At 31.8% G+C, this 13,169-nt stretch overlaps 1 protein-coding gene across 1 annotated transcript in view; it reads left to right on the forward strand.

Moving 5' to 3' along the window:
• The first annotated feature begins 8,801 nt into the window (after window positions 1-8,801).
• Window positions 8,802-13,169, forward strand: part of LOC119688637 — an 8,359-nt gene continuing 3,991 nt past the window's right edge. The window contains exons 1-3 of the mRNA XM_038103308.1: window positions 8,802-9,257; window positions 9,868-12,013; window positions 12,152-12,761. Coding sequence (XP_037959236.1) covers window positions 8,802-9,257; window positions 9,868-12,013; window positions 12,152-12,761 — 3,212 coding nt within the window. The remainder of the gene's footprint in view (window positions 9,258-9,867; window positions 12,014-12,151; window positions 12,762-13,169) is intronic.

The raw sequence follows: 13,169 nt of genomic DNA on the forward strand, positions 1-13,169 counted from the left end.
ATTATGGCGTCTGTCCTAAGTGATTCCTTGGTTAATAGATATTCAAGTGAAACGTAACGCTGACATTGGCTCAGAACATCACCTCCCTCCCACCATAATGCAATTTAAAGTGGCAGTTATTCCCCATAGCATCAAAAACTGAGATCAAAGAGTTTGAACTTAAGAAACGAAGAGTGCATCTGTATAAACATAACCGCTCCTTTCATAGATGAAATCAGCAATGCAATAAAGGATTTTAACAAGGAAAAGCGCCGGACAGGAAATGAATTTCACTAGACTTTTTAAAAGCGTGTTCAGAAAGAACGGCAAAGTTTTGCAAGTCGATTTTAACGAAATTTAGTGATAAAATCGATTATACAAAGGCAAAGAGCATTTTAATTAAAAAAGTTTGAAAAAAGGTCACAATGTGCAAAAACTATAAAAGTAAACGCTATTACCCTTAATTTCCAAGATTTTCTTCTCTATTGTCTTAAATCTATCATTCATAGATTTTTGTACGATTCTTAATACTACACAACTACAGCGTCCAAATTTCCACGTTACTAATCAGTCAGACAAAAACACAGGCCACAAAGTACAGAATACTTCACAATTGAAGTCCAATTAAATATTTTTTTAACAATTTTATGGATTACCAGGGTTGTTTGCTTTGTTTCATTCTTCGCTGTCATTGATGGCATCTTTCGCGTTGGTATATGTGGAACATGGAAGAGCTAGAAGATTTCGATCATAATGGGAACGGCCATACTTCATCATAACGATAGGCAAGATAAACTAGCCATTCTATATAAGAACCAACTGATCGTAGTCTTAAAGTAAATGTGGAAAAGTTTGATAATCTTAAAGTGCGTGCCAACAAAACAATTACACGGAATCATGCCTGACCTATGGGAATAATATTTTTGTTCTATTTGGTTAAATAATTTTAAGTAAGAAGAATAAAATTCTAAATAATGTAAGTCATAACCAAATTATAGATCAACTAGTTAGCAAAACTTTAAGCGTAAAAATGTTGTATGAAGACTGTCAATACTATGTGAATGTGAAAGCAATTATAGAGAATCTCGTTTCATAAGAAATTCCGTGAGAAGATCGTCATACATACCATCTGACTTCTATTATTATTCTAATGGTTAATAGAGAACACAGGACATATGAATATAATTAATTAATTAAAACAATAAGATTATTGACAAATAAGAGTTTTTCATAGTTTTTAGTATTTCAGCCATAAAATATGGCATGTAAATTTTTCACGATAACTTTCAGTTCGTTATTTACTTAGTTTCTGCTAGGCTGAACATTATTACCAGATTGCTTTTTGCATTGGAAAGGTAAATTGTTATAAGTAAAAGATCAGAATATCTTTAAAAACAAGGAATTTGAACAGTAAATTACTAAGACTAGCTTAACGTCTGTTTTATGCTAGTACACAACTAAACTTATTTAAATATAAGTTATTCAATAAACACCAAAAAACGTTTTTGGCTTACCGTAACACCCCCACATTTATACTTTTCTAATTAATACTGGTATGCCTTAAATATCCTCTGGAAGTATCATAAAAAAGAAGTGAGGCGAAGTGATTTCTGCTCAAAAAGTATTCGAATTTTGAAAATAAAATACAAATTTAAATTTTATTCCAAATTTATTTTATCTCCTTCAAAATATGCTCCTTACATTAACAGCTGCTGTAAACAAACTAATGGACAGATGGCGCTCAAGAAAGGGTGAACCAACATAACAAAAAAAAAATTTTTTTGAAAACGGTCTATTACTTAAGGAGTAGTTAACAAACAACAAAATCCGGATACTTTTTAAGCAGAAGGTAAACCAAGCAATCCTATCTACAGGAAATACTTTCAATTGTAATTATAGCAGTGAAATGAAATACAAATTATGTTTATGCAATAAATATTCACTTAATCATTGCCAGCACTGCGATGGTAAACAGTTAGTCAGTTAATTATCACCAACAGTATTTAAATATATCAACAACAAAATGTTAAACAACAATGTCTAAGTAAGTGATAATCTTTTATGTACATAAAATGAATGAAACTTGATGAGAATTATAAAACTAATTAAATCTACATAATCCATATTTCAAAATATCTGCTTTTAAAAACGTTCTATTGCAATTCAATAAAAGTCGATTGAGTATACCATACCCTTCCTTTCCCTTTAATTACTATTGAAGTTAACACAGATTAGATTGGTTTTTAATGGTCTACTTTTAAGCGTTAGCTTGCAATAATATACAGCACAGTTAAATTTTTTTTGTTGAAATTGAATCTTTTTTGTATATAACATATAATTTTATGACCTCTATAGTGTATATCTTAAGAGTCATTGATTTATTCTCGATCTATCAAATTTTGTTGTCCAATCAAACATTTTAAGGTAATTTAGCATTAGTTATATTAGTAGACATTTATATTTGTCACAAATACGTATATAGAATCGAATCATAATTTATCTTTCAATCATATTTAGCAGCTGTTAATTTCAGAGTAATCTTGCTACTCTGGCAAAATATCTAGCTAGAGTGGTGTAAATTAATCTCGAGTGTTGTACATTTCGACCTAGAATTAACAATCGAAAATGAAAATTACACACAAAGTGCATTAAAAGAGCATTTCGATTGAAAAAATGACCCCCGATTTTTCAGTCCGAAACGTCATAAGATATATCTCATATGGTAAAGAGAACACAGATATGAACAACATATATTTCGGATCAGTATAATGGAGTTTGAAAAACACTGGTTCAAATAAAACTGCTTTTTCTTCATAGTTTATTATAAGTGGCCTAGACTAAATGCTGTGTGAGTATTAAAATGAAGATAAACCAACATTTAATTATTTTATTAGCCTAGAGTCATTTGAAAAAACTTGGAGTGTAGTAGCAGTAGTAGTAGTATTCTTCTTTATTATATATAGGTTATATTCACATTTACAAAATTAGCTTTATACATTTTCAATAATTTATAATACACAGAACTTAAGTATTATAAATATTGTAAATAACTATACTAAAAGTAAGTTAAACCTAACTTAATTGACGTAAATAGTTGCTGATTTTTTCTGTAAATTTTCAGAGAAACTGATTTTAAAAATGAGTTATTAAAAGAAAACTTTTCGCAATCGGAAGTGATGAGATAAATTAACTCAGGTGTTAGGTAATATTAAAATTGACACCAAAGTTGAATATCTTGAAATGATACAATTGCTTCAAACAACTTGAAAAGACACTATTGATGCTCTTAGTTACAAATACCATAAATTGCTTATATATAAAACGATAATCATGCCATTGGAAAGATGGAATCAAAATGTGGAACACTGCAGCAAAAACTAACTTAGAAAAATTCAAGTAATCGGGTCAAAAATTCTTTACATTATTATCAATGCTGATTGATTTATTCCAAATGAAAACATATAACGGAAGCTTAACATCGACACAGTATACAAAGTCATCCATAAAGGCAGCACAAAACACATGAATCACTTATTAAGATTCTTACATCTAGCAGTAGAAAAAATTCTGACCACAGAAACTGCACAACCTACAGTTACACACTTACAGATTTAGTAAATGAATATTTGTCCATTTAAAAACAAAATTACAAGTAATGTAACTATCTGTATTCTTTGATATTGATTTAATTTCATTATTGCAACAACGCAGTATTTCTAGTACGCAGAAATCTTAGTCCTCAAAAAGGCAAGGAGTATTTTATATAAATAAAACGCAGAAATAGGCAATCGATTTGCTGAATCTATCTACCAAAAAGCTTAAATCCCCTCCAATCTACCTGCGTGAACGCAGTTCAAATACTCTTGTTACACTCCTTGCACGTCTAATTGGTAACAGTACTTTCAATATTGTTCCTTTGAGTCAGATGTAGAATCTATCGAGGTCACAAATTCTCTAAGCGAAAAAGGCTTTGGCGCTGGAGCAGTTACATATGCTTACAGTTGAACTCCACCTGGAAGCTTTTAAGCTGAAAAAAAAATGAGAGCCATCCCATCTACAACCTGAAATACTTACTTCACCGTAGAATTAGCGTTGAGGAATCCCACAAGCTAAATGGTTCAGTGCAATGCTCAAACTGCCAAGAGTATGGCCACACTAAGTCATATTGCACTCTTTGTACAGTGTGCGTAGCGTGTGGCGAGCTTCGCCGTAGTTCCGAATGCGATAAAAAAGCTTTAATGTATACCAACTCTATAAAGTGCTGCAACTGCAGTGGAACACCTCAAACTATAGAGGCTGTCCTATTAATAAAGAATTGAAGCACAGATTAGCTACACAGAGAGAAGCCATGCATAATTCTTTAAGAAGTACACCTATCATATTAGTTAAAGTGCTCAATTTTCTAAGCCTGTTACACCAGGTGTTTCATATGGTAATGTCATTAAATCAGATAAGCAACAAGCCTCTCCAATTCAAAATAATAAGTTGAAAATGATGATCTCCACTCTCACTCAGAACTAAATTCAGTTCATATCAGTCATGCAAACTACTCTTAACTAGATAGTTAAAACGCAAAGCCAATTAATGCAAATGTTTTTCTCTAATAAATGAGTACTTTAAAAATTTGTACATGGAATGCAATACGGCTTAATGTAAAGACACTTGAACTCACAATTATGTCCGCGAGAAAGTGTGTATTGGTGATTTGCTGCTCAGAACAATTATAAAACAGATGTCTATCTACTTCTGGTTTATTATCTTCATAAAATCAATTCCTTATTGGGAAGAATGATTGGTACAGGTTTGGTTACGTATCCTAATTTCAAAATTTTCTAGGTACATATGCTCATAATTATATGCAAGCCACATCAGCATCCCCTAAGCACAAGGGAAAAATCTAAATAAATCTCCTGTCGCAGTTGTGGAGAGGGCGATTAAAGTGCATCGCATATACTTCTAGGGAGTCTTTACTATTCTATGGGTCAAGATCTTCCATTAAATAGTGTTTTAAAATTAACCAAAAGTTTAAGGTGCTTTTTGACTTATGAACTTTTTCTTATATGGTCACACAATGGGCTAATAGATCTAAGTACATCCTTTTGGATCGGTGGTATAATCTAACCTAATGTATCTAAAGCTTTGTATCGGCAACAAGATTATCAAGCGTCATTATCATATGATCGCTTTTTAGTTTGTCACCCCGATCGAAGTTAACTGATAACTGAATAAAAATCTTCCTAAAATTTATCACGTTACTCTTTGGATGTAACAATCATTTTTCACAAAAACTGATATTTAATCGATGTACTAAGTCATCTTTTTTTATTATTGTTTCGAAAAGATCCAAAGTTATTCCACAACATCGGAATATGTGAATATTTGCCAAGCAATCAAGTTTTAGAACAGTGAAATAAATTTTACTTGGAAATGACATCTATCTGTTCATAGACAAAAATGGATACTTATTTCTGTTACAGGATGCATTTCAAAGTATTTATGGCTATCAGTTGGTTAGACAGATTCTACACAGTTGCACAATTAAAGTTATATGACATTTGGGCTAATAGAAGCAGAGTTATTGCGTTTTTTAAGGGGTTCTGTTTGCTTTGGATTTTGTTCTTATTTTGGTTTTTCACGCAAAACTTGTTCCGTATTACCACCAGGCAAAGTAAGTTATTGTCCCCTCTGGTTCACAAAATTAATTTTAAATTTAACGATAACTTCGAAGGAGTTTTTATATATTCATAATATGATATTATCATAATATAATCATTTTTTAGAATTCTCCTTTGCTGTCGCTTTCGGGGAACCAATGGAGCATGCATTATTCGCGGAGCCTAAGCACTTGGGGCTTAATGTGTGGCGCCTCACGTAATTACAATAAAAGAATACGCAACAGAAGTGCTTTTCTTATATTGTGCCACTCCACTGTTTTCATATTTTTTTTATCCTTTTTTCCTTTTTTGCTTTAGTTGTTTTTATTCTGCTTTTGGTTTTTGTTTGGATTGCGTTTACATAATTATGCAAATAATTAGGCGGGCACTAATAATTTCGTTCATTACCCATTGCGCTCGCTGCTTTCCGGAATACCAGATTTGGGTGTTTCATAAAAACTTATTTTTCGTATTTGTGTTTTATGAAGTGAACGGTGTGAAACGCATAGGCATGTGTGTGTGTTTGTATATGTTCGGCAGTGTTTTGCGCATATAAAATTGCATGTAGGCGAAGCCATTGAATGTGTTAGTAGGTGTGGCCATTTTTGTGGCATACTTTACGGTATATTTTATGGACTAATTTGTGGTGGCCTTTTTTTTGCAGTGCGTTTTAAAGTAGCTTAAATAAATGAGTTGACATTTAATTTAATTTTTGATTATGCAAATGCTTTTAAATGGTCTCCTTCATTTATTTACTTTAATTATTAAAAAGTATAAAGGCGGTGCCTTTTTATTTGGTTGGTAGTCTAAACAAAGCTGGAAGAAAACTTGAAAAAAGTGTTGAGAATTTTACGTTGTGTGTATGAATTTAATTTTATTGTTGATTAGCTTGTTTATACTAAAAATGCTAGGATATTAGCATTTTTAATAATAGCAAACAGCTTGAAAATATACTCGAAAGCTGCTTTATAATTTTCTTTCATCTTTCATCTTTAATTTTTGATTTTTCTTATATTCACAATCTTATGAATTATATTTCACATTCAATGAAACTTCTTGACCTTTTAACAAACTTCGATTATACTAAAAGGGGCATTTGCCAATTCAATTTCATTGATTTCAAGTATTTTTCCATTAACAAATTAAAGTAAAAATAAATTCATTACCACTCAGCCTTTAATTTAAAATTTTTCTTTCACAATTATTTTTTTAATAAAAACTTTCTCCTAAGAATAGTGAAAAAGGCAAAAAATAACTGAAATGTGTACAATAAGACTTAACTTTTACTTTAATTTCGCCTTTCTTTTGATCCATTAAAAGTCGTAATTCGCACTAATCTTCAAATTTTACATTGAAAATTAATTAATTTTGAAAACTGAATTGAATACGAAATTGGCGCACTAAAAAGATCAAAAAGTAGCGACGGCAGAGGCAGCGACGAAAAGAAAATTAATCAGAAAATAAAAAGTGAAAGGCTCTCACATTTCCACGCCATCCTTATGACGAATCAATTTCGACCAAATGCCTTCCGATCCCTTCAGTCAAAATTTTCCTCCCTGACTTATGCCAAGGTATATTATATATACATTAAGTGGATTTTCCTTTTCAAGTTTTTTTTTAACGCTTTACTTACAAATCGAGCAGTTCAATTAAAGTTTTAAAGTTTTTGGAATGGAATAAATTTTTAAAAACACAATGGTCGCCACAGGAATCCTTATGAACCGAGGCTATTGATTATATGAACTCATAAATATAGGGAGGGCAATCCAACAGTGATAAAAGCTTGAAAAAGCGTTTCTTATGTCCTATTTATCGTGTCGAATACGTTTTTTGTATTGGTTGCACTGCCAGTTACATACATTGCTACTATCAGAAAGTTGGGCTGATTTATTTGTAAGTGCCGAATGAAAGAGCATAAGTACATTGGGGTATTTGGCCGTATTTTTGAACATTTCCACCAATCAACTCGTGCCTGCTTTTGAGCGGTTGTAAAATTATGGGGAATCTAACGGGAACAAATATTTCTGACCATTAAGCATATTTAAATTGAATGTGTGGTGGTCTCACTAATGTCCATAGATGTTTCAACCTCTTGGTGTAAATCATGTCGATCCATCTCAATTATTTCTCACATTTTGTTCAATCATGAACATAAATTTATAAATATTTAATTATTTTATATATTATATTATTTTAGTTTTTTATTATCGCTTAAAACCTTATCACCTAAATTCCCAGAATAATGTACAAGGGTAAAAATACATTATATTAATATAGCAAGCATTGTAACATTTGAACATCCGTATCTAATTATAACAATAAATATATTTATAGAAACAATAGGAGGAAAATCCCTAGTGTTGGGACTTCCGTCCTTTTTTAACCTTTTTACAAACAATAACAAAATGTAATACAGTCCATTAAAATAATAACCTTGATGTAAAATTAATCTTAAGATATTTTTGTATAAATACAGAACGTTGTTTTAAATAAAATCAGTAATTTACAAATACTCAAACGGTTCAGTTGTTTTAATTCTGAACATTTGGTCCTTCGAGCCTTAGCGTTTTCCCTCACCCGTGGTAAGAGACCTAAGGATATTAAAAAAAAAAAATTACCAAAACTTTATATTGGTGCGAAATATTCCTTCAAGAAGAAGAAATATTTCAACAAAAAAAAAAAGCAGACAGAAGATTTGTTTGTTTGGTATCCTCCCGATACCATAAACAGCGCTTAGTGGCCGAAGTGCTGCAGCGAAGGAAGCCGTGCATCATTGAAGGGCAGCGGCAGAAAAAAAAATAAATATACATTTAGTTAGAGAAATTGTAAGGTCGGAGCGGCGTTTTACTAACGCATTCTGATCAGGGTCGGAGGTGTTAATCACTATAGACAACAATAGGATTTAAAAAATTGTAATATTAGGTAGAAATAGGGTCAATCCAACGGGAGTAACAGCGGCAGTGACCTTTTACTAATAGAAAGCGGCAGCTACGACACGACGGCAGCTAAGAGACAGCGGCAGCCAAAAAGACAGCGGCAGCTACGACACGACGGCAGCTAAGAGACAGCGGCAGCCAATAGACAGCGGCAGCTATCCACCTCAGAAGACGATTAAAAATTAAAATACTCGAAAAAGAAGATTTTATATAAAAAAAAAACACAACAAATATGGCACAAAAACTAAAGCTTTATGAAGCGCAAAAAAAGCTTGGAGAAGAAATAATAACTGCAGTAGAAAAAATTAAAGAAAAGGGACTACGTAAGACAGCCGATAAAATAGAAAAAGTGGAAAAGAACTGGAAAAAATTTCAGGTAAACCACGAAGAACTACTAAAAGAAGGCGCAGAAACAGATGAGTACTTTAAAGAATGTTGGTTCGATACAATCCAAAAATATTATAAAAAGATGTTAGAAACCGATAATACCACTGAAACAACGGAAAAAGTCAACAAAGAAGAAAGTGAAGCAGATAAAATATCAGAAGACAATGATATAACTATAGTTGACACTAAAAAAGAGGTTCAAAAAATCAGTAAATTAGAAACCAGGTTAATGAGGCTGATTGAAGACTTGCAAGAAGATTTAGATGCAATGTTAGAAATTCATTACAACAACGAACTTCAAGTACCAGATTGGCGAATAGAAGAATTAAAAAAACAACAAAAAAATATAGAGATTATATATAATGACACACTGGAAATAAGTAAAAATGGCAGAACAACATATAAACAGATCAATACCCAACTAAACATTGTACTTTATCAATTAAATGAAAGTAAAAAAAAAGCAGAACTAGTGGTAAAAAATGAATTGGAGCCGGCTAGAAGCTAGAACCATTCAAGATGCCGACGTTCTACGGAGATGTAAAAGAGTGGAACACATTTTCTAATTTGTTTCATGAAGCTATACATATAAGAGATATACCAGATTCCGAAAAAATGTATAGATTAAAGGCAGTAGTAAAAGGTGAAGCTGGCAGATTAATCCAGCATATGAATGTATCTGAGGCTAATTATAAAACAGCCTGGGAAATGCTACAAAAAAGATACAATAACAGAAGGTGGTTATTTAGAACACAGGTAGATCAATTACTCGACCAACCATCTACAACAGTAGGGGATGCTAAAAGTATAAGGCAGCTAACAGACACAACAAACGAATGCATTAATACAATAAAAGGAATGGGTATCGACCTTAATAATGCAGAACCTTTAATAGCACGAATAATATTAAGAAAGCTGGACAAAGAAAGCTTAACGAGTTAGGTGCCAAAAATCCAACTGAAATACAAAGCTTAGATGAGGTACAAAAATTTTTAGAACATCAATTTCAAGCGCTAGATGCTATGAAAAATAAAGAAACAGACGATAGAAAGATAAATTATCCGAAGAAAATATGTGCGTACTGTAATAAGGCGGGACATACAACAAACGAATGCAGAAAATTTTCAGCAATATCAAATATTGAAAGACGATTACCAGTAAATCAGCAAATAAATACATCTATAAACTTTAGCTGTTCATTTTGTAGAAAACAGGGCCACAAAATATACAGCTGCTCATCATTTAGTTCATTGCCTATCAGCAATAAAAGAGCATTTCTAAACGCTAACGACACGTGTAAAATTTGCCTGAGCCATAAAAATCAAGACAAATGCATATCAAAGTACACATGTAAGATATGTAATAGTAGAGATCATCATACCTTGCTACATAATGAGCATCAACAAGAAAAAAAGGATAAATCAACAAAAACTAAAGTGATCGCAGTAACAAAAAAAGATGAAAGCGAAGTAGTATTACTACCAACAGCAATAGTTAAAGGGAAAACAATTAGAGGAGAATATAAAGAACTACATGCGCTTATAGACCAAGGATCTCAAGCATCAATGATATCAGAAGAAGCTGTTCATATCTTAGGTTTACAAAAAGTAAAAACCGATATTAAATTAACGGGGCTTGCTGAAACTTCAGTTGGGCAAGCAAATTCAAAGGTCATAATGGAAATAAAATCTAAAATTAATAATACAAATATGAAAGAAGAGTTTATAGTCATGAACAAGCTAATTAGACCATTGCCAGAAAAGACCATTGACTACAATAAGACCATTGACTACAATAAGAATCAGTGGAAAAGCTACAACTTAGCAGATCCTGAATTCATGAAAACAAAACAAATCGACTTAATAATAGGCAGTGACATTATCCCGAAAATAATAAAGAAAGGGTTCAAGAAAATTAATGGAATTATCGCCCAAGAAACAATATTTGGATGGATAATATCAGGCAAAGTATTAAAGAAACCAGCAAAAAGAAGTAAAGTAACAATTACAACAAAAAACATAGAAAAGTTTTGGGAACTAGAAGAAGCAGATAACACAATCAATGAAAAAACAGCAGAAGATGAAATATGTATGCAATTTTATGATGACACCACTAAAATAGACGGCGACAAAAAATTTATAGTGAAACTTCCATTAAAAAAAGATGCCACACTAGGTGAATCTAGAAATCAAGCAATGGCAAGATTCCTAAACCAAGAGAAAAAAATGAGTAATGAGAAAAGAACTGAATACATAAAATTCATGCAAGAATATGAGCAGAAAGGACATATGGAAAAAGTAAAAGATAATACAATAGGAAAATATTACCTATCGCATCAAGCAGTGATAAGAGAATCAAGTCGCACTACAAAACTAAGAGTAGTATTCGATGCATCAGCAAAATCGACAAATGGAAAAAGCTTGAACGACATAATGATGACGGGGCCAAGATTACAGCAGGATATATTTGATATATTAATGAAATGGCGATTATGGAAATTCGTCGCTTCAGCCGATGTAGAAAAAATGTTCAGGCAAATAAAAATTGCACGAAAAGACCAAGATTATCAAAGAATTTTATGGAGAGAAAATGCGAGGGAAAAAATTATGGAATATAAATTAACAACAGTTACATATGGAACCGCAGCTGCACCTTTTCTAGCAGTACGAACATTACATCAAATTGCTGATGAATCAGAAGAAAATAAAGATATAAAAAATAGCATAAACAAAGAATTCTACATGGATGACTTAATGACAGGAGCTAATTCAATATCAGAATGTAGGCATAAAATAAATAAAATTAATAAAACTTTAAGTCTTAGAGGATTCCAGCTCAGGAAATGGATGTCAAATCATGAATCTATACTGGAAGAACTACCAGATGACAACGAGATAAAAATACTAAATATACATGAAGATGAATCAGTAAAAACCTTAGGACTTAAATGGAATCCAATAAAAGATAACTTCCACTTTACTATAAAAATGGAAAATATAAATAAATGGACGAAAAGAATGATACTTTCAAACACAGCGCATATTTTCGATCCATTAGGCTGGCTGACACCAGTAACAGTCACAGCTAAAATATATATGCAAAAAATATGGCTAAATAAATTTGACTGGGATGATGAGCTCAATGATGATTTACAAAAAGAATATGATAAAAATAGAAAAAATATGCAAAACATAGATAAAATAAAAATACCAAGATGGATAGGAACTACAAATTCAAAAACTTGGGAATTTCACGGATTCTGCGACGCATCAGAAGCAGCATACGCAGCTGTCATATACGTAAAAATTGGTTCATCTGTAAAATTACTAACAGCTAAAAGCAAAGTATCGCCGATAAAAAGCAAAAAGACAATTCCAAAATTAGAGCTATGTGGTTCGCATTTACTTGCAAAATTAATGAGACGAGTTTCACAAATATTGAATAATAACGCCACGATATACTGTTGGAGTGACTCAATGATTACCCTATGCTGGATTAAAAATATTAAAAATAAAGAAAAATTTGTAAGAACAAGAGTTGAAGATATAAAAAAATGGATACCAAAAACAAAATGGCAACATGTAAAGTCACAAGAAAATCCAGCAGATATAGCTTCCAGAGGAATATGTCCTTCTAAATTAAAATATAATCCATTATGGTGGAACGGACCCTCATGGCTAACAAAAGAAGAAAAAGATTGGCCAAAACCTGAAAAAATAGAAGAAGTGAAAATACTGACAACAGTTAGAAGCCAAAATAACGAAATAATAGAACAACTTATGGAAACAAACTCCAGTCTAACTAGGTTGGAACGAATCATAGCATATATACTAAGATTCATAAACCGACTCAGAAGATATAAAAATCAAGCAGAATACTTATCAAAAAAAGAATTACAAAAGGCTAGAACTATATTAATTAAATATCATCAACAAAAACACTTTTCAGCAGAACTGAAATTAATTAAAGAAAGAAAAGAAATCAGCAGAGGAAGTAGAATTATTCAATTAACACCATTTACAGATGAAGAAGGTATCTTAAGAGTCGGAGGAAGACTAACTAACAGTGAGCTAACTGAAAACCAGAAGCATCCAATCATTCTGGTTAGAGACAGATACACGGAATTAATTACAGAACAAGCACACTATAAAACACTTCATGGCGGAAACTCGGTAATGGAAGCATATATTAAAAGACGCTACTGGGTAATAGG

The sequence above is a fragment of the Teleopsis dalmanni genome, chromosome X (genome assembly GCF_002237135.1).
Source record: "Teleopsis dalmanni isolate 2A chromosome X, ASM223713v2, whole genome shotgun sequence".
NCBI classification, from domain to species: Eukaryota; Metazoa; Arthropoda; class Insecta; order Diptera; family Diopsidae; genus Teleopsis; species Teleopsis dalmanni.